Source organism: Sminthopsis crassicaudata, chromosome 2 (assembly GCF_048593235.1).
Source record: "Sminthopsis crassicaudata isolate SCR6 chromosome 2, ASM4859323v1, whole genome shotgun sequence".
Taxonomy (NCBI): domain Eukaryota; kingdom Metazoa; phylum Chordata; class Mammalia; order Dasyuromorphia; family Dasyuridae; genus Sminthopsis; species Sminthopsis crassicaudata.
In genome coordinates, this window is record NC_133618.1 from 631,321,419 (window position 1) to 631,348,762 (window position 27,344).

General features: G+C 41.5%; 1 protein-coding gene across 1 annotated transcript in view; it reads right to left on the bottom strand.

Annotated features, from left to right (window-relative positions):
• The window catches only part of ETFA (electron transfer flavoprotein subunit alpha), a 69,707-nt gene that overhangs the window by 12,527 nt on the left and 29,836 nt on the right, over positions 1–27,344 (bottom strand). Inside the window, exons 5-9 of the mRNA XM_074296497.1 lie at positions 22,419–22,518; positions 20,561–20,671; positions 19,733–19,834; positions 18,509–18,577; positions 14,722–14,804 (exon numbers count right to left, since the gene is read on the bottom strand). Coding sequence (XP_074152598.1) covers positions 14,722–14,804; positions 18,509–18,577; positions 19,733–19,834; positions 20,561–20,671; positions 22,419–22,518 — 465 coding nt within the window. The remainder of the gene's footprint in view (positions 1–14,721; positions 14,805–18,508; positions 18,578–19,732; positions 19,835–20,560; positions 20,672–22,418; positions 22,519–27,344) is intronic.

Consider the following 27,344-nt stretch of genomic DNA (forward strand, 5'->3'; position numbering starts at 1 on the left):
AGAAGTACCACAGAGCCCGCAGGACAGACACGAGTTTGAAAGTGGCCTGAAGTTTACTGAACAAATTCACAACAGTCATTTCTGGACTCAGCACTGCTCTGTGTCCAGAGCAACTCTAGGCCAGCTGACAGTTCAGTCTAGAAGAGGAGGCACTAAAGTCATTAAAATGGGAGCAATTCAATGCACAAACTAAAACAGTATCGTCTCTCCATAGAAAGCACCGTTCCTGTCGTCTTCCTGACGAACTTTAACAAGAGCACGTACATCTACTGCAAATGACAGCTGCCAAGGTGCTTTCCTTCGGAAGGTGCAGGGAGGGAGGCAGCACAAGCACGTTTACTACTCGCCACTCATGGGAAACCAGAGAGATGGACAGGTGAAGGACCTGATCTAGTCACCTGGCACAAAGCTTCTTAAACCGTGGGTTGTGACCCCACCTAGGATCGTGTAACAGACTGTGGGGGACTATGAAAAACTTGGCAACAGCAAAAGATACCCAATATTTCGCCAAGATTTAATTTTTTTATGCAAAAATAAACAAGGACATCCATCTCATTAGTATGCAAACTCATTTTCATTTTAATAAATGGTAAGATTATAGATCTATGTTATATACTAAAGAGTCGTTTTAAAATAAATTTATGATGTATTATCAGTCAACATTTGATTTGTAAACCTATTGTATATACCTATATGCCTAGAAGTCAGCCCTGGCCTGGAGTGAGTCTCCTGCCTTCAAGTCCCATGTTCTTTCTCTGCTATCATGCCCCCACTGCTTGGCAGAAACTCGAAAAACCAAGTTTCTTTTAAGTCTCCCAAAGTAAAAATGATTACAGATCAGGATCCTGGGCCACAGGCTCAGAAATAATGGGCAGAAGAGTGTTACAGCCAGGATGGGATTTTAGCAGAGCTTAAAATGAGTTCTATTATTTTACAGAGGCATAAAATGGCACGACCTCAAACAGTAATTGTTACTGCTGAAACATGATATGTATACCCAGGACAAATGCCAGGTTAGGAGTTAAATGCTGTAATTTATCCTAACAAATAAATGAATGAGCCCCTCTGTGAAACAGATTAACCCAACTATATTTTCTAATTACTGCACTCCTGCCATACCTTAATATTATGAAAATCTTTCATCCTGCTGCTCAGGCCACACCGTTTTCCCCATTGGCCAAATGTGTTTTTTCAGCTTTCTTCTTTGGGGAAGGAACCCCAGTGACACAGAGGGCATGCAAGCAGTGACCTGGGCATGGGAAGTAGCGGGCTGGGCCGCTGAAGACCCCCACTCCCTGTTCTGATCTTCAGTCAGGCCCTTATCTGTCTGGACTCTGCTTCTTCATTGGTTAAATAAGGGAGCAGATGAGAGTGTCTAAGATCCCTTCCAGCTCAACTGAAGAAACAATCTTTTCTAGGTCAGTCTAGAGCACCCTGGAGGAGGGCGTCCTTCTGAAGATGGCAGGCTATGGTCAGACCCTGGCAGGACAACAGAAGGAGCACCATAACTGCAGCCAACGGGCCAGGCCAAGGTCAAAGTGTTCCCTGCCCCCTACTACTTCAGACAAGCCATCTCAGCTCTAGGCCTTAATTTCTCCTACAAAAGGAGACTGGGCTATATTGGAGTCTGGGAGGCCCCCATCTGTACAGCCCACAAGGTAAGAAGGGTTTGTTTTGGATTGGTTTTTAAATACAATAAAACTTTATTTCAATGTGACAAAAAACCACTCTTGCATACCTGACCCCTGCCCTAAATGAGCTCTAGATTGAGCTTGCAGGTGCTACAGGTGATCTCAGGCTGAGTTCTCATCTGGAAAAGGAGCAGCTGCTCATACTAGGGCCAGTTGGTCTGCAGAGGTAACCCTCTTCTAGCTTTGTAACGCCCCTCACAGGGCAAAGGCCAGAAAACTGTGGGTGCTCCTAGCACAAATTGGGTAAATGTCTGTTAAGTAAAATGGAGCTGAATGAGATCAGACAAGATAGATCTCAGGAACTGACCCAGGCAAGCAACAGGGTCAGAGCCAAAAGATGCAGGTCGAGCCCCCTTTAAGCAGGAGCTGAGGTATAAAGTGAAGAGTCAGAGTGAAAGGGCACGAGCCACTGAAGCTAGAACAAAAGCCCAAAGTCCAAATGACAAGAGAACATGGAAGAGTGGAGACCTGCATCAATAGAGAAGGCCACTTGAGAGAGGTCTGAGAGGAGTGCAGCATCTGCAGCCCGGCTCAGAGGTTCCCTGTGGTAGCCTGGAGCCCCAACCCCTTCAGTCGTGATCCCGAGGCCTCCCAGAGCTGCCAAGCTGTGACCCATGGGGAGGCCAACACCAAGGACATGAGTTCCTCTCATGGGACAGGCCCCAAGGACAGAAGAGCAATAGCTGGAGCAGGCAAAGAGGCGCTTTTAGGAGAGCTGTCCCCAAATAGGAGGTGCTGCCTAATGAGGGACTGTCTTAGAAATGGAGGCTTCCAGTGCAAGTTGGATGACCACTGGTTGGGAAAGAGGGGGGATCTCCTAGAGGGGACTCCTTTTCAGGCAAGAACTGGAATAAGTGACCAACAGAGGGGCCTTTTGTAATTCAGAGATGCGGAACTTTATTCTATCAGATTTAACTTCAATAATAATCCCTAAGCAAGATGATTCTAAGATTACATGGAAAAATTCCATTTTTCAGGAGTCATTTTTGTTCCTAGGGTTAGTAGAATTGCTTCAGTGAATCTACATGTATGTTAACTCCGGGTTCCCCACCATGAAGATGGCCTAAGGCCCCACCCTGCAGATTTACTGCTTTGTTTTCTCCTGATGTGTCAGTGAGGAATGCCACAAATGCAGACTCCCCAAGCCTCACCTCCTCCAGGGCCCTGTCATAGGGCCCGAGGGCCTCCACTTGGGACCCCAACCCCCAGAATGAATCTGAAACAAGAGGTAAAAGCATTCTCCTTAAAAGCAAGCACACACCCTGCTCAGGCCTGGCTCTCAAGAAAGGCAGCACATGACCCCACAAGAGTGAAAGGAGGAAGACCGAAGATGACAGGAACCGTCACTGGTCATCGGCCAAGCTCTGGAGCACCCCGATGGGAGCCTGACGCTCATTCTGCTCCCCTCAGCACAGGCTGCTCCCAGCTAGCCTATGATACTGAAGACACTCCCCAACTAGCCTCTGGAGAGAGCCCTTCCTGCCTCCTCTAGAGTCTGGGGACTAACAATCACAGTTGGTCCCTCCCAAGACTAAATGACCTGTCCCGTAGACCAAGAGCCCCTGTAAGCCGGCCCTTCCTGTGGAACAAGCCGCCAGGCCCCTTCAGCAGCTTTTCAACTGCGTCAGACTTCATAATCTGGTTTTCTTGGCAGAGATGCTGCATCGGTTTGCCATTTCTTTCTCCAGCCCATTTGATAGATGAGGCAAATAGGGCTAAGGGAGTCCCCGGGCTGGCAAAGATGAGTCTTCCTACCAGAAGGCTCACAAGAATAAATCCTCTCTCTTTCAAAACCAAGGAAGTTTTGCCCCCAAAGGATCATTTGGATCCACAAACATACAAAAACCAGGCCCAAGTAGAACCCCGGAGTTAGGGGGTCAGTCAGTGTCGTAGCCCTGGTCTCGTCATCTTAGGAAGTCCTGGGGAGTGACTAGCCGGGGAGTCTGCTTCTGAAGGCACTGCTTCCAGACCCCAGCTGCCACTCTGAGCAATAACTACTAGAAACAACTCATATTTACACAGAGGCCGACAAAGAACTTCACATGCACCACCTTACAACAGCCACGCACTAGCTCTGATCTCGTTTTGTACATTAGGAAACTGAGTCAAAAGTCTGCCTGTGGTCATTTCATCCAGGTCAGAAACAGAATCGTCACCCAGGACCTGCTCTCCTCCAACCCTCCAGCCACAACTTCTAGCCCACAGTTTCAGCTCCTTCCTATGGAGAGAATAAATGAAAGCCAAAGATCCCGACAAGCTCTCCTCACCCAAGATTTATCAAGGACCCTCAAATTCAAATTGTCTCCAACCTTCCAATGTCCTTCAATTAAAACTGTACCTTTCCTCTATCACCAAAATTATAAGACTAATGCATTTCCATCAAAGGCTTGGAGTGGAAGAGTATAATGTAGCATTTCTTTTAACCCAAGACTTAAGAGAATCATGTTCCTTTTTTAATCAAAAACTTAAGAGAATCATGTTCCAGTTTAACATACATTCTGTCTGTGTACTTATTATGCATCTCTCTTGTAAACGGGACTTAAGACAGGCCTGAGAAATACTACATGGAACAAATATAAGTTTGCATTGTGATGGCAAACAAGCCTGTGGGACATTGGGTAAGTCACTTCCTCTCAACATATTTCAGGTCTCATTTTCTCCATAAGTCTATCCCCTAATGCTTATTAAATATCTGCTGGCAAAAAACAAACAAACAAACAAACAAACAAAAAACATATAGGAGCAACTAGGTGACTCTGTGGATAAAGCACCAGCTCTGAAGTCAGGAGGATCTGAGTTCAAATCTGACTGTATGACCCTGGGCAAGTCACTTAACCCCAATTGCCTCAGCAAAACAAAAAAACAAACAAAACATTGTATATAGCAGCAATAAGATTATGAGATGATCAACATGGCTTCTTTCAACATTAAAGTGATTCAGGTCCATTCCATAGACTTGTGATGGAGAGAGTTTTCTGTAATCAGAGAATTATGGAATCTGAATGTGGATCGAGCATAGTATTTTCATCTTTGTTGTTGTTTTTCACTTGATTTTTTTCCTCTCATTTTTTTCCTTTTTGATCTGATTTTTTTTTGTGGAGAATGATAAATGTGGAAATATATATATACAAGAATTGTATATATTTAATACTTGCTCTCTGGGGGGGGTGATGAGGGAGGAAAGGGGAGAAAAATGTGGAACACAAGATTTTGCAAGGATAAATACTGAAAGCTATCTTTGCATGTATTTTGAAAAATAAAAGGCCATTATAAATAAAATCTAAAAAGCATTTTTTAAAAATAAGTATCTGTTGAATTCCATTTGTTGACTGTAGAATCAGCAAGGTGGACTAGTCTCTTCCTGTTTTAAACCTGAAGATCTCACAGGATCAGGCGGGAGAGCAGAGTAGCTTTTGTTTTGCTTCATTTTGTTGTTTTTGTTGGAGGTTAGTAGTCAAAAGAGAAGTGCCTTTCATACCAAATGAATGGCCGACTTAAATTCCATATAATCTTTTTTTTTTTACCTCATATAATCTGTACAGTAATTAGATAAGGATTTTTGTTGTTTTAAAACCTAAAGACCCAAACAAGTGGGTGTCTAAGAGGAAAGTACTGGTTGCTGGTTTTTAACCTGTATTCTCGGTTCTCCCTGGCAATATCTGTTCAGAGACTTCAAAGAACTTTGGAAACATTCATTTTATCCTTGCCAATTTTTGCATACAAGCAACAAAACAAAAAGCAACTAATTTTCTTAGAGCTAACTTAGGGATAAACTGTCACCTACCCTAGCTGTCTTGTCATCCTCTGCATTGGCCCGCTCAGTTGTTCCAGCACAAGGATTAAGATAAAAGATACTACTTGTCTCCTGCAATACCTTACAGACAGGGCTGGAAGGCGAAATTGTTTCCTGACTGATTGAGGGGTCAGGAGTGGAGACAATGAAAGACTACTCCCCTCCTCAGTCTGGAAGTCAGCAAAGCTGGTTTCTAGTCTGAGTTCTGACACTAACTTCAGATAAAACATCATCAGGAGTCTCCTCTACAGAGCAATAACATCCCTGTGATCACAAAGGGACTCTGTAAACATAGAAGGACTATAAAAATGGAGTTCTCATTCACAATGCCAATATAGTAAATCAGAGGAAGAAGAGGCAGCTTTTCATAAAGTACCTGAAAGTATTTTGACTACAAATGTCAATTTTGTAGGATTCGTTATATTCTGAAATCTATTTATAAAGAAAACATTTTATAAATAACACATAACTTTAGCTAGTCTTTTTGGCATTTATCCATTTAACTACTTATTTCAGTTTGGCTCATAAATTTTCCCATTTAAGAAAAATATCTCGGGAACAACTAGGTGATGCAATGAATAAAGCACTTAGCCTTGAGTTCAAATGTGGCCTCAGACACTTCACACTTCCTAGCTGTGTTACCGGAAGGAAGGAAGGAAGGAAGGAAGGAAGGAAGGAAGGAAGGAAGGAAGGAAGGAAGGAAGGAGGGAGAGAAGGAGGGAGAGAAGGGAGACAAGGGAGGGAGGAAGAAAGAGAGAGAAAGAAAGAAAAGAAAATGTCTCAAACTTCTTTTAAGTGAAACAAGGGAAAAGGGCATCTATGGAAATATAAGTGTCCTATTAAAATCAATATTTACAAAATTGATTTAGAGGATCAATTGCCCTGCATGAAAACAAGTATAATTCAGACTCTTCCAAGGCTTTACTTATATTTAAAGAAGGTTAGATAAAGTTTCACAGCAAAGGGTTTAATATATTGAGTATGCAAAAAGCTAAAAGAGGCTTCCAAAATCCATCCAAATCCTTATTTTATAGAGGATACCACTTACCACCAGAGGGGAGTCACCCAGTGAAATAGCAATAAAGCCAAGCCCAGCACCCAAGTTTTTCCTACCTCTCAGATAGGGTGCCCTTCCCTACTCCTTGCTGTTTCCCTTCCCCCAAACTGCAGAATGCTCACTTTTCTCTCCAATAACCTCTACATATTTAATCTAAAATTAATAGATAAATAAACCTCAGTCCAAAGGAGGCCCTGAGAGCCAACAAGCCACTGAGCCCTGAGGTTTAGTCCCAGCTCTTCGAAATCTCCTTAAAAACCCTCTGAAACTGCTTAAGTTTGGGGTCAGAGTGACACTGTAGAAAATCTAACACCAAGAAAAAACTCTTCCCCTCTCTCAAACTAACTTGATGTTTATTATATTTGAAGCCAAGTTCTTCCAGTCTCCAAAGCAGTAAGTCAGGGACAAACTCTCCCCATAAACAGTCTTCAAATGCCTTTTTCCAACTGGCAGTTAAACAAGGTTCCTGAGATGTTCCTTACCACCTTGCTATTGTCCTCGGTCCTGGGCTGAATGTTTTCAATTACACATGCCAAGCTACCAATTATTCATTGACTAGACATTGGATCTTCCAAGAGTTTCACGTTACTTAATAATACTATGCCTGTGACATATACCTATTTAATACACCTGAAATTATGCATGAAACAATAAATTATAGCTGCAAAAAAGAAGCCCCTCAAAAAAGGGCTAGACATTAATAGGAGGTAGTTTGAGAAATTTTGTCTTTCACAGGTAACAAAGAGTTATCTATTATCCCAATTATTTTTGTCCCAATATGCTACTAATGATTTTCCATGCCAACTTTTAAATTAAACTGATAATTTATATGACATGATACTTTATCATTATGTTAGCTAGAATCATATTTATGTAGAAATTTTTCAATAAGACTTCTTGGTGGCTAGAAATTCTAATGTTTATGTAGTAAAACGTCAGTGGAAGAACCTTTTTTGATGGAATTATCCCCCCCAAAACTGGTTAGCAATAGGCCCACTCTAGGAAAAACTGCTTTAAAATTCTAATTTACTCAGTCAACAGCTAAACAGCACACATATGCCTCAGTAGCAGTGTATCCACTCCAGATTTTCACCTCCTTCTTATTCTCTTGAGCTGTGTGAGCTTTGATCATCCAGGCCATGTAATTATCCTCAAGAAGTGTGCTTAGGGTGTTTGCCAGAGTGCAGGTCCATACAGCATTTCTCTTGGCTCCCTTGGGAATGAGAACATCAATTGCTTTCAGCTAAATGCACTCACATATGAATATTTTAGTACAATTTAATGCTTCTGCACCAACCCCAGAGGAACAGAGCATCAATTTGTGAACACAGTTCTCCTGGAGTTAAAAGCCAAACTGGATAATGCAGTATGAAAGGGGTTGTCAATCTTCAGCTTTTTAGCAAGTCAGAGAAAGGTGGTCTGTAAATTCAGTCCCAGCTGCATACAAATAGCTTCACAAAGTTTGCTCCCGTGGACACTTTTCAACTTGAGTGAATTTTCTAAAGAGATACTCAGAAAACAAATTTCCCTCATACCCTTATTTCCCCAGTGCTTCTCCTCCATCTGGCCAACCAACTGCCATGAGGTTGCCTCTTCTCACAGTTACAGATGCACCTGCTGCTCTGTTACTAAAACACCCACAAAGCCGGGCAAGGTAACACAATCCCCCACACCAATGGGCAGCAGGTGTGAGAATCCACTTCACCAGGGTGGATTACAGGACCTCCAGTGAAGTCTTTCTCTTGCCCTCGTCATGAATGAGCACAATTCTGGCGTCTCCAGGGGGATTCCAAGGGAACATACACTGACAGGGACTGTCCATCTGGAAAAGCTCTGAGCCACTGAAGGCCAGGCTAATTTGTGTTTTTTTGCAACTCATCAACATGGTGAGGGGTGGGGGGAAAGTGATAAATGGTTGGGACCACTGCAAATCATTAAACCATGTAAGAAGCCAGAAAGTGGCTGCAATTGGCCCAATAGTTTTGATACAGACATTCTGAATGTTTGGGCAATTGGAAAATGAAGGCGTTAATAAGCACTAAGGGAGAGAGGGAGAAAAAAGGAAATGCAGATGAGCAGTCTGAAGAACCAGGCTAATGATAGCAGCAATTAGCATCTTGTTTCAATGAATCTAAACTTCATAAGATCTGTGTGTTGAACAGGGGGAAAGAATAAGAAAAAAGCCTAAGCATTTCAAAAACTTTAACAATGATCACTTAGTAGAGAAGCCGTAAAAACAAGAAAATAAGAAGATAGCTGAAAATGAAAATTAATGTTAAAAAACAGCACAAGAAGAATATACCATAATAGTTCCCTTTCTGACAATTACAAAAAATGTAAATGGAGCAAAGATATATTAATAATTTTGTTTAGCACCTTTAGTAGCATTTCCTTTCCTTCAATTTTCAAATTATTTGACTGGAAATATTTGAATAGAGGGGAACAAAAGAATGAATAACAAGTTAGGAGACACTGGAAACATCCACCCCCACTAACGTGTCAGACAACTAGGTTATGCTTAGTTTATTTAAGATCTTTGTCAAATGAAATGGAGAACCTATGAAGACCAAACCAACAAAGATCCAGATGTCTCCAACTCATCTGATCCTTTTATCCATCCCCTAAACTTGCCCCTCCTTTTTATCACTAATGCTGTGACTAATTTTTCCAAGATCCCATGATCAAAACTTTCTTGTCTGAAACCTGAGCATCTTCCTTCCTGCATCCCTTTCTCCTCATGGTCTACAAGAATCTGTCTCCCTAATCATCATTCTTGTGGACAATAGCTACAGAACACTGCTTCTGTCTACCCCTTCTTTCTCTCTTCCATTTCCACTATCCTAGAGGCAACATGACAGAACAGAAGTGCTGGGAGATCCTCCTCCCTTCACCACTTAAAATCTGAAGGACCCTAAACAAGTCATCCTTCCTATCAGAGCATCATTTTCCTCATCTGGAAATTGGGGATAATATATTCACTGCATATTTCACAGGTTTATTGTGAGAAAAGCACATAACATTGTAGAAATTAAGTTGGAATGAAGTGATTCAGGTCAGTTCCATTGATCTTATGATGGAGAGAACCTTCTGCATCCAGAGAAAGGACTGTGGGCACCAAGTATGGATCACAACATAATGTTTTTTTACCTTTATTGTCATTGTTTGCTTGTTTTTTTCTTTCTTATTTTTTTCTTTTTTGATATGATTTTTTTCATGCAGCATAATTGTGGAAATATGTATAGAAGAACTGCACACATTTAACATATGTTGGATTACTTGATCTCCGAGGGGAAGGGGAAAAAATTGGAATGCAGAATTTTGCAAGGGTGAATGTTGAAAACTATCTTTGCATGTATTTCAAAAAATTAAAAGTTATTTTTAAAAAATAGTGTTGGATTATTGAGGTATAAGTCCACTTTGCCACCTAATTAGATTCATGCAAATATTTCTTTAAAAAAGAGACAAACACAGAGAGAGAGACAGAAATGCTCAAAAATATTTCATGGTTCCCCACTGCTGATCTAATATCATGGCATTCAAGGCCTTCTACAATTTGGCACATCTTAAATTGCTCTAATTCACTAAGCATGATCTGTTTTTTCTTGCCTTCTTAAGGGGTAGAAGAAAGGATAAACTTACATTGAAAATAAAATAAAATTGTATCTAAAAATAAATTGATAAAGAATGAAATGAATAGTCAGAAGAAAAATGTATACAGTAAGAAAAATACCATAAAATCAAACAATGGTCATTCATGATTCCAAAGGATGAAACATGCTATATCCATTTCCTTATAGAGAAGTAATAGATTTAGGGTGTAAAATGAGACAATTTTTTTGTGCATTTAGCCAAAGAAGGAATTTATTTTGCTTGACTATACATACTTGTTACAAGAAAATTTGTTTTTCTTTCTTTTTATCCAATGGCATAGGAAGTAGGAGAGGAAGAAGAGAGATCTCCATTCTTTTTTTCTTAATAAAAAAGAATGTTGTCTGTATTTTCAGATGAGGCTGCTGTATCAGTAGTTTTGCTTAACTGTTTTATTTTGTTCCAAGAACCATCTCAAGGAGTGAAAGTAACCTGGAAGTTTTTCTAATGTGAAAACAAAGCATGTTAATAAAACAAAAAAAATTAAAAACAGCAATACTGTAAAAATGGGCTTCTCACTGGAAAAAGCAGAGTGTAATTTATGCAAAAGGAAGGAATATGTTTTGACAGAAAATCAGATGGCCTAATCAATTGGCTTTAAACTGAAAACTGAAAGAGAAAAAAAAGATTCAGATAACACAAGAGAGTAATAAAGGATCTGTCTTCTAATACCTGCAAAGCAGTTTAGAAACGAAACTCATGGCCTCAATAGCCAACTGACCAGCGTCAACAGTATATGGGTAATAAAATGAACTGGAAATCTTAATATAAGGTGGCATGAACACCAGAGCCTTATTTATGATCACCAGACCATAAATTCAGAGCCAGAAAGGAGCACTGCAATAGATGAAGAAACAAAAGCCAAGTGTGCAGAGCAATGAAAGTCACCAGTTCCCCTGGAACTCTCTTTCCTGCAGAGGCACCATTGCTCTGGTCATTGGCAGCCAGCTTTGAGAGAGGGGAAGGAGCTAGGGATTGAGAGGTGGGTGGGTCCCTTGAGCTCAAATCTAAATTCTTCTAACAGGCTATAGGATCCTAACTAGGTCACCTGATTTTCCAAAAGAAAACTTTAAAAAAAGGCACATATGGATCTGAAGAGAGAGAAAATGGAAGAGATTAGTTTCCAAGAGAAGAAAAGATGTTGGGAGTATGAAATATGTAAGGAGATAACTTCAAATATCTGAAGGGCTGTCCTTTAGTAGGGGACTAGACCTAGAGATGTGTGCAAGTTAAAGGGATATTGATTTTAGCTTAATTTAAGAAGTAACTTCTAAAAATAGAGCTGTCCTTAAACATATTAGACTCTTTCACAAGGTAGTAAGCTCATTGGCACTGGATACCCTTCAAGCAGGGATTAAGTAACCATCTGACAGAGATACTGTGGGAGATTAGAATTGGATGAACTCAGACTCTTCCAGACCTTAGGTTCTAGGATTGATTATTAAAATATAAAATTTTCAAAGTTTTTAGCATTTTAACTATCAAGCAATTCCACCTCACTTATAATCAGAGATCCAACTAAAAAAAATTTTTTTGAGATACCATCTCAGACTCATAAAATTGGGGAAAAAATTAAAAAGACAAAACTTAAAATTGGTAGGTTTGTAAAGAAATAAGCACATTTGCCCCCTGGTTGTAGAATTGTAAATATATATAGACTTTTTGAAGAATAATCTAGCACTATACAGAAAAAAATAAACACCATAATGCCTTTGGGCAGTAATTCTATTATTAAAAATACACATTGAAAGCATTTGAAAAAAAATAAAAATAAATTATCTGTACAAGAATTTTATAGGAAGATTATATGACTACATATAACTATAAAACACTAGAAGCAAACTAAATGTATAATACTAGTTTTTGTCCAACAAAATAAGGTACAAAATGACAATATGGTGAAATCAGGTGTAAATCGGTTAAGAGCTACACAACATCACATAGGTGAAAAAAGCAGAATCAGAAAAATGGAGCACATATTCTCTCTCATCATAAGAGTTCAAGTGAACAAGAATGAAGAGAATGCTAATGAACACAGAGAGCAGGATTTCTTAAATATTTTTGTGTCATGGACTTTCCTGGCAATTTTTAGAGAAATCTATGGAGAGTTTTCTCAGGAAAGTTTTTAAGGGGTATTAAATATATAGGATTATAAAAGATATCAATGATATTCAAATATAATTACCAAAATATTTTTTATAAAACAAGTTAACAGACACCACATTAGGAACCCCTGACTAAGAGGGACTGAAAAACTGTTGGAATCTTTTATATACATTCTTGAAATTGAAATATAAATCGTTACTCTAAGAAAATTAAGTTGGTTGTAATAAAAAGTTAGTCTTTCATTAAAACATTAAAATCTTTGAGCATTTAAAATATTTTGTAAGTTTGAAAAATTATGACTCAGAACCTCTCAAGTCTCCCTGGGCATGAAGGAGACCATGAAATCTCAAGGTGAGGCTAAAGGAGCACCCAGCAAATTCAGGCCTGGTGATCTCCCAACCCAACAGATGTCCCGCTGTGACCCATTCCTCATCTCCCAGGTGAAGGGTCTCTATCCTTCCTTCCAGCTCTAAGACTATTACCCTGAAGCCAAACTTACTAAGTCCAGAGAGGCTCATCAACTGAACAATGGCCACCAGATGGCTATTTTGGTCATGAAAACTCAGGAAACACGAGGAGCTGGGAAATGCCCAAGTGACAGGAGCACCCACACAGACAAGATCACACATCTTTCAAAGTCATGAAGTACAGGGAACAAAACCACAGTTGCCTGTTTGTGAGAGTTCAAAAGCAAAGTGAACTTAGGACATTTGCTTCTAATAAGACACAAGGAAAAAATGTCACCCACAATTTCTCCCACTCTTCTGTCCAAAGTAAATAACTCAATTGCAACTAAAAATGAAGAGTTTTCAACTTCTAACACACAACTTTTATGTACATGTCTTTTAATCTCAGTCCTCTTAATGGTCTTTTGAATTCAATTTCTACAGAGGAAACAAGGTCCTCAGGCTATTTTCGTAATTACCAGTTTTCCAACACAATTTGGTTTGGGGCAATTTCCACATCACCCCACACATACTCAAACTCCAAAGTGCTCCATCCCCTCCAGAATCAGAGAATTATTTTTCAAATGCTTTCTATGTATATTTCTAATAACAGAATTACTGCCCAAAGAATCCATTATTTGCCATTAGAAGCGCATCCCAACCTGCCCCCTCTACCTTTCCAGGCTTCTCACACCTCCCTTCCCACCACACACACCTCCCTGCAGTGACACAAGATCCTCCATATCTGAGCTCTGGCCATTCTCTCCAGCTGTTCCCCATGTCCTGCACTCTGACTACTGACCTCTCTGACTTCCTTTAATTCCCAATTAAAATCTCATCCTTTATGGGAAGCTTTCCTTAAAAGTCGTTCATTTTAGTGCCTCCCCTCTCCTAATTATTTCCTATTTAATAAGTAAAAAGCCGGTTTGCATTGTTAAGCTCTTAGAAGACACCATGTTTTCCAGCTCCTGACATGAAGCAAGCAATCTGTTGCCCTAACAACACTCCCGCCAGGCCTCCTCAGCCTGGGTGCCCAGTTCTGACTCTAGCTCTATTCTACGTTCTGGAAGTGCTTCTTGTTTTTGGTGCCCAGGGCCCGGGCACAGAGTGAGCACCAACAACCTGGGATCATTTGCTCACTGCCCTACATGCCAGCCCGGCCTCCCCAATGGTCGTCACAATCATCAGCCCCCACCACAGACTCAGCAGGGCCTGCTCAGAAGCTTCAGTCCAGCTTCTCATTCTACAAATGGGAATCTTTGTTCTTAAGGTTGTTCTCTGGGTTTTTCAGTTGTGCCCAGGCTCTCCGTGATCCCATTTGGGTTTTTTTTTGCCATCTCCTTCAGCTCATTTTCCAGATGAGGAAACTGAGGCAGACGGGGTGAAGTGGCTTGCCCAGGGTCACACAGCCTGTCTGAGGCTGGGTTTGAGTTAGATGACTTCCTGACTCCGGGCCTGGTGCTCCAGGCATAATGGAGCCTCTCACTGCTCTTTGGGGAACTTTAGGCTTAGTGAAGTCACGTGCCCACTTCTAAAAATGGAATCCAAGTCTCCTTAATCTAGAGGCAGGCAGCTTCACCCTCCCTAACTCTGCTGCTTCCCTGGCTCTCCAACATATGGAGCTGGAAGAAAAAAGGGGATTTTGCCAGTATGATAGGTAAGTGTCACTCAGAGCAGCCATTCTTCAGCAGCAGCTCTGGAGCATGCCAGCACGCTCCTCCCGCCAATGCCAGGAAGGACGCCAGCACCTCGCCCTGCCATCCTGCAGCCGAGCAGCTGATAAGTGGCCACTTACCTCCTGCCTGCTCAGGCCCTCGGCCCAGTCTGGGACTAGCAGCAGGAGAGCCTACCCTGCCCACATGGCTGGGCCAAGATGCTGTCCCCAACCTCTGAATACAGTCAGGAGACAGGGTGTTCTTCAGCCAGTGCCTGACCCCATTCTTTGCAAAGCTTCCCAATGTATTTTATTACAATACTTACTGGGGCTACAATTTTTCCCGTCTGTCCAACTTGCAGGTCATTAGATACAAAGCCGGCATCAACAGCAGCACGGGAAGCACCAACTAGGAAGGAGAAAAGATGCTTTTTTTCACATTCTGTTGCACTCACCATCAGCAAAAATCGAAGGACTGGCCTGTGTTTGGAATATTCTTTTTAGAGACTAACTTTGGCGAGAACTCCAGGCCGCTGATACACTAACATGTGTAAGGAATAGACTCCCAGGAGGTTCCTCTACTCAACAGCCTCACATTAGAGACAGAAATCAGGCTTAAAAGTCTCCACTAGCTTCACCACTAACAGCAGATGCCCCCTGCCGAGACCAACCCCTGGGCTCCCCCCACAGCACTTTTAGCCTTACCACCTCCTCCCCCCTTGGGCGCTCCCTCTGAAAAGGCCCTGCCCCCCACCCCGGGCCTCTGTCCCTGTACAACCCTTACCCATAGGACACACTAAGCTACCGACAGTGGCAGGCCCAGTTGCAGACAGGGCCTCTAGATGCCCAGCCCACCCTTGTGGATGGATGTTGCCCAGAGCTGGCCCCTCTTCTCAGTCCAGCCAGGTCCCAGAGCACCTCGTACCCTCTGTTCTGAACCTGTTTGGGTCAGTGCCTCACTCTCCCCCAAGGACAACAAGCTCTTTGAAGGCAAGGGTTGGCCCTTATTAGTCTATGTCCTCCTACAGCTCTGAGCTGTGCTGAGTCAGCCCTCAATAAATGTTTAATAAACTGAACAGAAAGAATACAGAAATAGCAATCAACTTTGAATTCCAATCTCTTCACAAACCTATTTTTATTGCTCTTCTGCTAAGGAAAGTGAAAGGAAAAGATAGAATTTGTATTGTTTTAATTAAAAATCAAAATTAAGAAGGATTAATAAGCTGCTAATAAATGACATCATTTTGATTCTATCAAGTCCAGGGACAGCACAAGGCCTCTTCCAAAAAAGCAGGCCCAGCCACCCACTCAAGAACAACCAAACGGAAGTCTGCCTGTCTCCCAAATCATCACAGGCAGCTGGATGCCTACTGCAGGAGCCCAATACCACAGCGATCCTGGACAGATACCACAGAGCAATGGTGTCAAACTCAAACAGAACCGGATCCCCGTGGGCAGCAAACTGACTTAGAAAACCCAAGTTAACATTTTCTCTGCTTGATTGTATTTTTATTTATTACATTAACTGTTTCTCCATTACTTATTAATCAAGTTGGGGTAAATGTGGGAGCAGCTCTACAGTGGAGAGACAAATAGTATTTAGGATGGGAAAAGAACTTGTGTTAAAAGTGTGAGGCAAAGGAAAGGAGAAAAGCATAAGCAAGGGTTAACAGGATGGCAAGCAATATAGAATTAGTCATTCTAACCATAAATGTGAATGGGGTAAACTCCCTCAAAAAGAGGAAGCAGTTAGCACACTGGATTAAAAGCCAGAACCCTACTATATGTTGTTTATAGGAAACACACATGAAACAGGGTGATACATTCAAAATAAAAGTAAAAGGGTGGAGCAGAATCTACTATGCTTCAGGCAAAGCCAAAAAAGCAGGGGTAGCCATCCTCATCTCAGATCAAGAAAAAACAAAAATTGATCTAATTAAAAGAGATAAGGAAGGACATTATATCCTGCTAAAGGGAAGCATCAATAGTGAAGCAGTATCAATATTAAACATGTATGCACCAAGTGGTGCAGCATCTAAATTCTTAAAAGAGAAATTAAGAGAGCTGCAAAAAGAAATAGACAGTATAACTATAATAGTGGGAGATCTCAACCTTGCACTCTCAGAATTAGATAAATCAAACCACAAAATAAATAAGAAAGAAGTCAAAGAGGTAAATAGAATACTAGAAAAGTTTGATATGATAGATCTTTGGCGAAAGCTAAATGGAGACAGAAAGGAGTACACTTTTTTCTGAGCAGTTCATGGAACCTATACAAAAATTGATCATATACTAGGACATAAAAACCTCAAAATCAAATGCAGTAAGGCAGAAATAGTAAATGCATCCTTTTCAGACCACAATGCAATCAAAATTACATTTAATAAAAAGCCAGGGGAAAATAGACCAAAAAATAATTGGAAACTAAATAATCTCATACTAATGAATAATTGGGTAAAACAGCAAATCATAGACATAATTAATAACTTCACCCAAGAAAATGACAATAATGAGACATCATACCAAAATGTGTGGGATACAGCCAAAGCAGTAATTACGGGAAGTTTTATATCTCTACAGGCCTACTTGCATAAAATAGAGAAAGAGAGGGCCAACGAATTAGGCTTACAACTAAAATTGCTAGAAAAGGAACAAATTAAAAACCCCCAGACAAACACGAAACTTGAAAATCTAAAAATAAAAGGTGAGATTAATAAAATTGAAAGTAAAAAAAAAAGTGTGAGGCAAAACAGAACAAAAAACGACCACCTATAGCTGGACCTCAAACTGAAGAGAAGAGCAGACCAGAGGGAACCTAGGGACTTGCACAGGCCTTTCAATGCTTCCCACTTACTCCTCAACACAAAACATTAATAATCTCCCTGTGAAGACTACAGCTATGGATTGTGGTAACCCAGGGAAGAACCCCACAGTGAGTGTTAAGAGGCTCCTGAACGTGGTCAACAATGCAGGGAGAACTCAGGAAGACAAAAAAGGGATGCCTAAGCAGAGAAGCTGATGGGCAGATCCTGTGGCACGAGGGAGGGAAGGCAGCTCATACTACTACCCACAAAATATTAGAAGTCTTAGAAGAAGGTCTTCAGGAGCCTGGAGAGATGCTCTGTGACGGATTAATTTAGGGAACATGGACAAAAAAAGACAGAATGAAAAGGCAGAGATGGATTTTGCTGGCTAGGGCAGACCCAGTGATCCAATATCCAAATAATAAAACATCGTGTTTTTTTTTTTAAGTTAATTACCACCTTTGATAAAAGATGTTACCTGACATAAAAAAGTGAACCAATAAAAAAGCACCTGATTTTTATTTTACAGGACTTTTTCCCCTAGATTTCTAATATACTTTTAATAGCAGCTCTCTCCCCATCTTCCTAAAAACAAATCTATTACATGAGAGACTTAAATCAGATCCCTAGCAAGAGAAAAGCCATTATTCTAGAGCTTGAAGTGATCGCTGAAGTTTCACCAAAATTAAAGAAACTAAGAAAAGTACTTTGTGAGTATAAACTCCTCATATCAAGGATGCAGAAGAGGAAGCTCTTTCCTCCCCACTCAATACTGCGCTATTCAAGAGGGAAACAAATGGATGATGACTTCAGAGACAAGAGCTGAAAACCACAGAAAAGCAAAACAACTCTACAGCCAGAACAATAAATACAAGGGCAACTGTCATTGGTCTCACACTTTATGGTTGCAAAGCACTTGACAAACACTGGGTCTCATAGGCACAGGATCATTGACTGAATCATCTAATTTAACCCACTCATTGACATTGGAGCAAAGTCAGGGAGAGAGAGCTGAAGTGACCTGCCCAGACTACAAGATAGAACCAGGCTCTGAAAAAGAAGCTGTGGCAGCGATTCACTACCACCATGATCTGGGTAAGGTGACCCGATCTCTACTTCCTTCCCTGTAAAATGAGGCTGTGGGAACAGATTCCCTAGGCCAGTTCTAATACTAAATCTATGAATGCATAACACCAATGTCAGGGTGAGTTTCACCATGAATATGTTAGTACTTGTCAGTCTAAAATCAGAGAAAAGAAATAGTCCCTCCAAAGGAAATGTTTCTCCAATCCCACAAAAGCCCTTTTACCTGCAGCATGGAGCTGATCCGCCAAGTCGTATAATAGCTTAAAGTTCTCCCCACTCTTCAAACCACGTCCTTGTAAAAGAACAAAGCAGAGTATAAGCCCAATATAGAGATCTGTCTTAAATGGTTCTCAATAAAGCTCTTGTGTTATTATTCCTACCAAGTTTACAATTCGGTAAAGAACTGTGCATAACACTCTAGAACCCTGAATTCCACCTTTCCCAACAGCTATTACTGAACACTAACTTCCCCAGGATGGCTTAGCTTTGTGTTTTCCCTGATGGATACTCACATTTCTGGGTTGAATGGGCACCAATCTAGCAGAACACAGCTACCCCCAGTCACAGGGATACAGTTTTCTTAAACATGATAGCAGGCTATCACAAAGCAAGTGTGACCTGCCTGCCTAAGGTCCTCATCAGAACAACATGGGCAGTTTGGCTAAGTAACATTTAAAAAAGGATAAGGAAGAACTAGAGATAGGCAGCAAAATGACTCAAGATGTGAAAAATATAGTGACAGATCAAGAAGTAGGACTTTTTTCTGGATTAAGACAATGTTACAGGGAGTCTGACAAATGCCTTTACATATATGAAGGCCATCACTGGCCAGTTGTGAAGGAAGGAAGGGAGGGAAAGAGAGGGAGGGAGGAAGGAAAGGTGGGAGGAAGGGAGGGAGGAGCGAGAGAGGGAGGGAGAGAGAAATAAATAGTTAACATGCAACAAAGAAGAATTTCAATAAAGAAAGACCCAAGAAATACTTGAAGGGCTTAATGGAGACTGGAGATAATTTCAAAAGAGGACAGATGCACCCTATCTTAGATGGCATGGTCATGCTTAGGAGCAGAGAGCTAGATAAAGTGACCACATGAGGACTTTGATATAAATAAACAAAAGGACCACCATTGTCTTTGAAATAAAACCCAACCTTCTTTTGCAGCTAACCAATGAAAATCTGTCAATAAGACAAATACATCAAGTGGTAGATAAAACTACAGAAACGGAATTTGTACCATGCTCTCCCTGCTGCCATTCATGAAGACTAGCAATGGCACAAATTGAATTAATAATTTATTGTACTCAATTATGCCTCAGTTTCTTCATCAGTAAAACAGGCTGCCATCTATCACTCACTTGCCTCAGTACTTCTAGAAAAGAACCACTGAATAAACTCATAATGTGGTGGATTGCTTTTAATACTGATTACAAATAACAACCTTCTACTTACCCCCAGACACCACCACTTTTGCACTCGTCAATTCTGGCCGATCACTTTTTGATAGTTTCTGGTCAAGCCATTCCGACAGCCCCACTGGAGAGGCACTGGGAGCTGCTCACATCAACACAAACAACACTTTATTTAGCTGGGTATCCTTGTACGTGTATAAACATCTCTACCATCTTCACATAGATTACCCTAAATCCTTAATGGGATCCTCAATGATAGAAAAACAAGACTACTTCTACTGAAACATTTTAAAAGAGTGAATGATGCCCTATCTCGGTTCCCTGACATTAATCTGTAATGGGTCTGGTTACAATGTGTTGGCAATCATCCTGCTAAGCAACACTGCTCAGGGTGATCTTACCAGGGATGTGCCCAGGTGACTTTAACAAGAGAAAGTACATATGCTATATTCTGACACAGCTAAAGATTAATGGGTCCTCAATGAGATTTTTGTTGAGTTTCAGGTCACATTGTTCTAGCATAATGAATGTCCTAGTATGATGGAAATGATTAATAAATGGAGAAAGGCAACCTAGTATTCATATGAAAGACCAGCCTTCAGGGCACTTCTTTCCCCACCTCCCTCTACCCACTCAAATTTGGATCTCATCCCATCTCCCCCAGGCCAAAACTATCTTGGGCAGTAGATAAGTAATGCTTATTATTCATACATGTAACATTTATCTCAAAAAGGCCACTTGGATAAGCCTTGCAAGGCATAAAGGAAGTGCCTGTAACAATTGAATGGGAGGCCACCTCTGATCCCAATACAATCTCTCATGTGTGTCTGCCCTGCTGAAGCCCATCAAATGAAAACCCAATACCCACCATTCTCCGTGCCAGCACTTCCCCCACTTGTGGATGCCGCCTCAAATGAGGTCCCTCGGACAGAAAACACCTTGACTTTCTCCTCACACTTCACAGTACATATGGCATTCCCTAAAACAAGCAGAATTTACATCCACAAATTAACACTCTTAAATATAATGGTACAAAGGGTGTCAAACACTACTGGTAAGACTCAGAAATTATGTCTCAAGAACAAAACAGGAAAAGACTCAGGATGGGCTTTTTGACAAAAGGATTACAGAGTTGGCTTTCTAAACAGAGATCATGTAACCTATAACTTGATCACAAATTGCAACAAATTTACAATGACTACATTACTATTTTTGTGCTAAAACAAGGAACATGTTACATGAGCATGGAAACAAGGTGACATCTAAGTGCCCAGATGCCCCCTTCTTAAAGTACTTGAGGGGCTTCTTGTGAATTAGCTATATGACATAAAGAAGGAATTAACCTCTAACTACTGTTTCCCTTGAGCATTCTTGAAGATGAAAGGTCTAAGTTTTGAGAAATGACCATTTGTAAAGAAACACATAACTTTAATCAGAAAGAACAAAGAGTCCAATGCTCTTCCTGTACCACAAGAGATGAGAATATATTGAGGGATAGATCAATTGACACAGGAGATACTGAAATGAATTTCTTAATGAAAATGGGAGCCAGAAAAGCATGGATGGACAAAGCGACAAGACTGGACTGGCTCAAATGGCATCTCCAAACCCTCTCTCCACTTCTGTCCCATCAGAATGGGAGGTAGCCCAGGTGAAGGTCACAGACTTGGAACAAAGCTTTTGGGCAACAGCAGCAGAACCTCAGAATAAATGAAAAGCAGGGAAAGCGCAGGTTCCCTCCCCTCCTCCAGCCTCCTGCTTCCAGAGGCTAGGACAACGGGGAAGGGAGGAGGAAGGTCATCTGCTTTTCCACCCTGTGGTCAGTGCCTTTAGCTCTCCACAGCACTACATGATGCTACTGAGCTAAAGATCCAGGCAGGTGTGACCTCAATGAAAGAATGGCAGACTGAGGTTCAGGCATGGAAAGGTCCATGGTTCGAGTCACCTGAGAGCTGGTCAGTGGGAGATGGATTTCAGAGTGGGGAAAGGTGGAATGATCCATTCAATATGAAACTCTCTGGTAAGATGAGAGATTGTGGGGGGAGACACACACAGAAGTAGTACAGAAAATACTGCCCCAGCTCGGGGCAGTATTCAAATGTTAAGACTAAGAACTTAAATTTTGTCACAATAAGGGTAATAGCCATATGTGATCTAGGCTTCAGCTGCTACTAGAATACAAAAAGGAGTGAAATCACAACATTATAGTTTTTAAAGAGTTCAGAGAAAAACACAATTTTTTTAAAAAATTTAAGTGATGTTTTTGAATCAGAGAGCTCTGCTAGAGTTCTGAGTTTCTCTGTAACAACTCAATCCATACACACTCCCAGGAAAGAACAGGAACGGCAGGGCCTGCTCCCTCTGCATGCAGGTCACAGGCCCTTTCCACAGGGAAACCTCTGAGACTTTGCCGTGGCTGGTCCTTGCAGGGCAGACGTACAGAAATCACCACTGGCTCCATCTTCTAAGCTTTTGCTGCTTGAACAGAGTCATCAAAAACCTGAATTCCTCTCCATGCCAGCAGGCTCAGTCTTTCAAATACCTCAGCTCGTATTTTACCTTTTGCAGATGCAGAAAGCATATAGTTCCCCAAAGAAACCTGTACAGTGGTCCACTTGAAAACATTCCCACATTTGGTTTTTTAATACAATTTTTCAGGTTAAGTTCTGCCTTTGAAATTTAAAAGAATTAGGATGTTGACCACATACCTTTTCTTTAATGCTCACCTGCATAAATAGTTCTCACAAATGTATCTGGTGATTTGATTTGAATGATGTCAGAAATTGGGGCAACATCAAGTTTGGCTGCTACTCGGGGCAAAAGGTTCTAAAGATCAAAAAAAGTTCACAAAAAATTACTTAGAAAAATTCACAGTTTTGAGTTTTTACCATATTTTGGTTTCATATGCTTGTTGACATATGAGATCCTTAGAGCAACCTGAATCAAGGGACTTCTGTGGTTAAATGAGTGTTGGCCATTACCGTAATAACATTATGAATTTTATGGGTCTTACAGTAAGTAAACCCCTTATTTCAATATACTGAATTATGACGTATTATATTGCTTTGGTAGTTCAGAAATGCATCAAAATGCCTCTTGTTCACCAAATGTACCATTAGGATTACTAAACTAAGAGAAGAAAGGTTTAAAAAATAATTTTCAGAGGCTAGTTAAATTCTCAAATAGTGAAAGGTACTTTTGGATACATATGAACATAAATTTGAAGGTCCATTAATTAAGATGGCTTTATGACCCTGCAAAAGGCCCTTCCACTCGGTGGATCGCAGTTTCCTTATCTGTAAGGCAAAAAGCTAATACTGCCTGTTCCACCTCCCTCACAGAGTTGTTGTAAAACTAAAATGAGACCCAAGAGCACAAAGCTTCTGTAAGGTTGGCTAATTCCTACAAATAGCGACCATTCCTGCCTCTGGTGGGTCTGGGTCTCCACCTTAGGATTAACAGGTCCCAGCTCCTTCAGGACCGGCCTCGACCTCTGACTGCTAAGAACTCTGCATCCCTCTCACACGGATAAAACACTTTTATTTAATCTGTCTGTCGCTCATTCAGGCACACCCTGCCCAGGGAGTGCTGATTCTCCCAGCTTCCCGACTCCTGCCAGGCCTGTACTCCTACCACTGCCTCCTCCTGCTCTTTCTTTGGTCTCCTTCTTCTCTCCCAACTCTTTTCTTAGCCTGACATGCCAAAAGCTACCAAACAGGCCCTCTCTGGGACCCAAACGTGGGTACCAATGGCAACCAAAAAGGACGCCACCCAGCTGGGGGAGCTGGGTCTGTTGCTCCCTGCCTCTCTCCCTGTCCCAAGGAGCACTAAACACTCAAAAAGGATACTGCTAAGCTGCAGGAGAGCACTCGGGCCATAAGGAGAGAAGGGAAGGGAAATCAGGACCTTTAGCAGGGAGAAGCAGGCCCATCCCATACACGAGGGACCGACTTGTTATTGGTCCCTGAAGCAGGAGCCATGGGCAGAAGCTGACAAGGGGCCACTGAGGCTTCACAGATGGACATGTGTCCAACAAATGGAGGATCCAAAAGCAGAAGGAGTTGCCTCCCAAGGCTGAGGCCTCCTCCTCCCTGCAGATCTTCAAGCAAAGGGAATTTCTGGGCAGGTTCAGATCAGCCCAAGTGCCCCAAGGGCCCCTGAAGCTCTTAAGACTGGCTTTATTGGGGGAGAGGAAGTAATATGTACACACCAGTGTCATACACACAGATACATCTGTTCAGAAAGAACGCTCTGCCCTCCCAAGTAATGCTTATCTATGAGTGACACAGGAAAAAGGGACACGTGAATTCTGCCCTCGACCCTCACTCCCTGGGTACCCCGGGGGACCAGACTGAAGGGAAGCTGAGGGGGAAGGGCAATCTCTGCTGCTGTTTTCAGCCCCCAGCTTCAGGACTGGGGAGGGACAGCCCATGGTGCCTTCCCAGTGAGAGCTTTAGAGCAAAAGACCAGCATGCCAGAGTCCAAAGTCTTCTTGATGGAGCCAGTCCATCCACTGAGCCACTTGTATGTGCCATGGGGGAGGGGGGTCTCTCACACTGAGCCACTTGTACATGCCATGGGGGCAGAGGGTCTCTCACACTGAGCCACCTGTACATGCCATGGGGGTGGAGGGTCTCTCAACTGAGCCACTTGTATGTGCCACAGGGCAGGGGGTCTCTCACATGAAGCTTTGAAAATAGATGGCCAAAGCCAGCCTGGAATGCTACTAAAACTGGGCAGGAGGGATCAGCCAGAAATAGTTAAAGATGCAGCCCTGGGGAGGGTCCCCAAAGCTAAATAAAAGGGAAGCCAGAAGGGTGGGGGAAAGGGAAAGCACACCTTCAGACAGTTCAAAACCCCCTTGTTTCTTTTGTGTCAGTTTTGCCAGAGAAGCAAAGAGATGTCACTGCTACTGGGTCTTCTCAGCTCTAGGGGACGCTTCCTTTCTCTCTCTATGGAGAATCATCATTCTCCTTGAGGCAGAACTGTTGTGGGAAGCCAGTTTAGTGGGACGTCAATGGGAGTCATCCTTAGAGTCCTCATTATGCCTGTCCCTACAGCTCTCCAGATTACTTTTGGCTTTGGTTTTTCAGCAGGTATCTGACAGACACAGAAATTTGTCAAGGAAGAAAGCCCTCCGGGAGTCTGAAAGACTGAGAGCAAGGATCTTGTTGAGGGGGGGGGGGGGGAAGAAGAGAGCAAGAGAGATAGAGAAAGAGAGAAAGATAGAGACACAGTGAGATAGAGAGAGAGAGATGGAGACACAGAGAGATAGAGAGAGAGATAATGACAGAGAGACAGAGAGGGAGGGGAGGGGGGAAAGAGAGGGAAAGAGAAAAAGAGAGAGACACATGGAAGAAATTCTGATTTAAAAATTATTTCAATAATTTAATCCTAGCTCCCATTCTGATTAACTTGATTGGATCCTGAACTCTAAAACATGTTTTACTTTGTTTTTATTTGGGGGGGGGAGAAATAAATGCTGCTAAATTTTCTCTCTAACTTCCTGCCTTCTTCAACCTCAGAGAACATTAACTCCCTTCAGGATCACTTCTAGTCTACATGTTCAGGCTCCTAGAATGGTTAGGTTTTCTGCAATAACTCCACTGTGACTATTGATTTTTATCTTCACTCGGAAGGGAGGCACAGATAAGATTCCCCACCCTCAGGCTTATTTTGATTCAGGGACAAGACCTTTGTCCTGGAACAAACTAACCTTACTCCAGAGACAAGCAAACAGCACTAGCAACTGTGCTTTTCTGGTGTGGAGTAGATCAGGTCATGAGTGAAGAATCAAGTGGGACTCTGCTTGTGATGTGCTTTGTTAATGAGTTCCACTTTGTGCCAAGATGGCCCATTTTTGCCACAATGTTCATTTATTTTATCCCCCCCCCAAAAAAAATTTTTTTTAAACAAATGTATTAATTTGTAACTTAAACTTGGCTAGACTGTTTTGGCTTTACCCAACAGATGAAAGACATGGATATTAAAAATAAGCTTTAAAAAAGACTTTTCAAAGACTCTCAAAATGTTTCGATTCCACTTCTATCAATAGATCATATGCTCCTTGGGGCCAGGATCTACATCTTTTTTAGCTAGGCCCTAGCACATTGTCTTTTTTACAGAGTAGGTACTCATGGGGTAGCTAGATGGTTCAGTAGGTAGAGCACCAGCCCTGAAGTCAGGAGGATCTGAGTTCAAATCTGACCTAAACACTTAATATTTCCTAACTGTGTGACCCTGGGCAGGTCACTTAACCCCAATTGTCTCAGGGGGGAAAAAACTATAGTAGGTGCTCAACATAAATGTTGGATGAATAAATAAACAAATCTTAACTCACAAACACATCTTCCCATGAAGCAGACAGTACAATCTCAAACATCCATCTTACACATGAGGAAACTAAGGCTGAAAGCGAGGCTGATTTGCCAAGACAACAGTATATGTCGGGCAGAAATTTGAACACAGGCCTATGCACTCTACTGGATTCCACTTCCAAACTCTTTTATGACACCACAATAACTTTCAAAATATTACGACTCGTGCTTATTTAGTTCTTACAACATTTAGAAAGTGCTTTTCTGTGGAGTTGTTAATGCAAATAATATAATCTTATTTTAGAGAGGAAGAATGAGGTTTAAGAGCTGGGAATCAACCCCAGGTTTCCTAATCTCCAATCCTGTGTGGTGCTCACTACCCTACAGGGCATTTCTCAGTCAGGCTCAGTCAGCCTGGCTAACAGTTTCTAAAGACAGTCTTTTTGTAAAGAATCAAAAGAAACCAATGAATATAAATTCACAGCAATTTGTTTTTCTTCCATAGCTTTCATTTGCTGCCTTTGTGCTATACTGTTTAAGGTAGATTATATTGTCTTTTACCCATAAACTGACTGAATTAATTTGCAAATTTAAACTACAACAAAATAGGAAAGAGCTCAAAATGATGACTAAACCATTCCCTCTAATGATTCTCTTCAATTTGAACTGTCTATGTCATATCCTGTTCAGGCACAGGTGCTTCCATGCTGTTTCCCCCATTAGTCCATGAGTTCCTGAAGGGCAGTGTCTGCCTCTGGCCTTCCTTTTTAACCCAACACTTTGTACAGTGCCTGACTTGTAGGAGATCCTTAATACTTAATGCCTGGAAATGTAATTCACACTCTGTTGTGAGATTATTCACCAAAAGGCCTTTAAAGAAGAGAAACTAGTATTGAAAGCTAATTTCTCCATTTTTATCTCTACTAAACCACCCACAAGAAAGCCACTAGCAGATGAAACACTAGTCCCAAAGGACAGCATGAAGTTGTAGGCTTGGGAATTAGAGGAACAGGGATGCCTAGTGTATCATGTGGCAACCCTATGGTCACCTGGAGAGACATTTAATCCATTCAAGTGTAAAATTTCAGCCGTGAAGTGGGAATAACAATACTGGCAACACCTACTTGTCAAGATTGTCATATAGGTTTAAAAAAAAAAAAGAAAAGAAAAAAAGAACATACATGAAACCATATTGGAAACTGTCAAGTATATTATGAGTGGAAAGTACATATATCCATGAAATGGCCACTGCCTTCAATCAATGAAACTTAGAGGTAGAAGGTTTCCTATCCCATTGCCAATAGTCTAAACCTTCTGGTCAGCCTAAATTCAAAT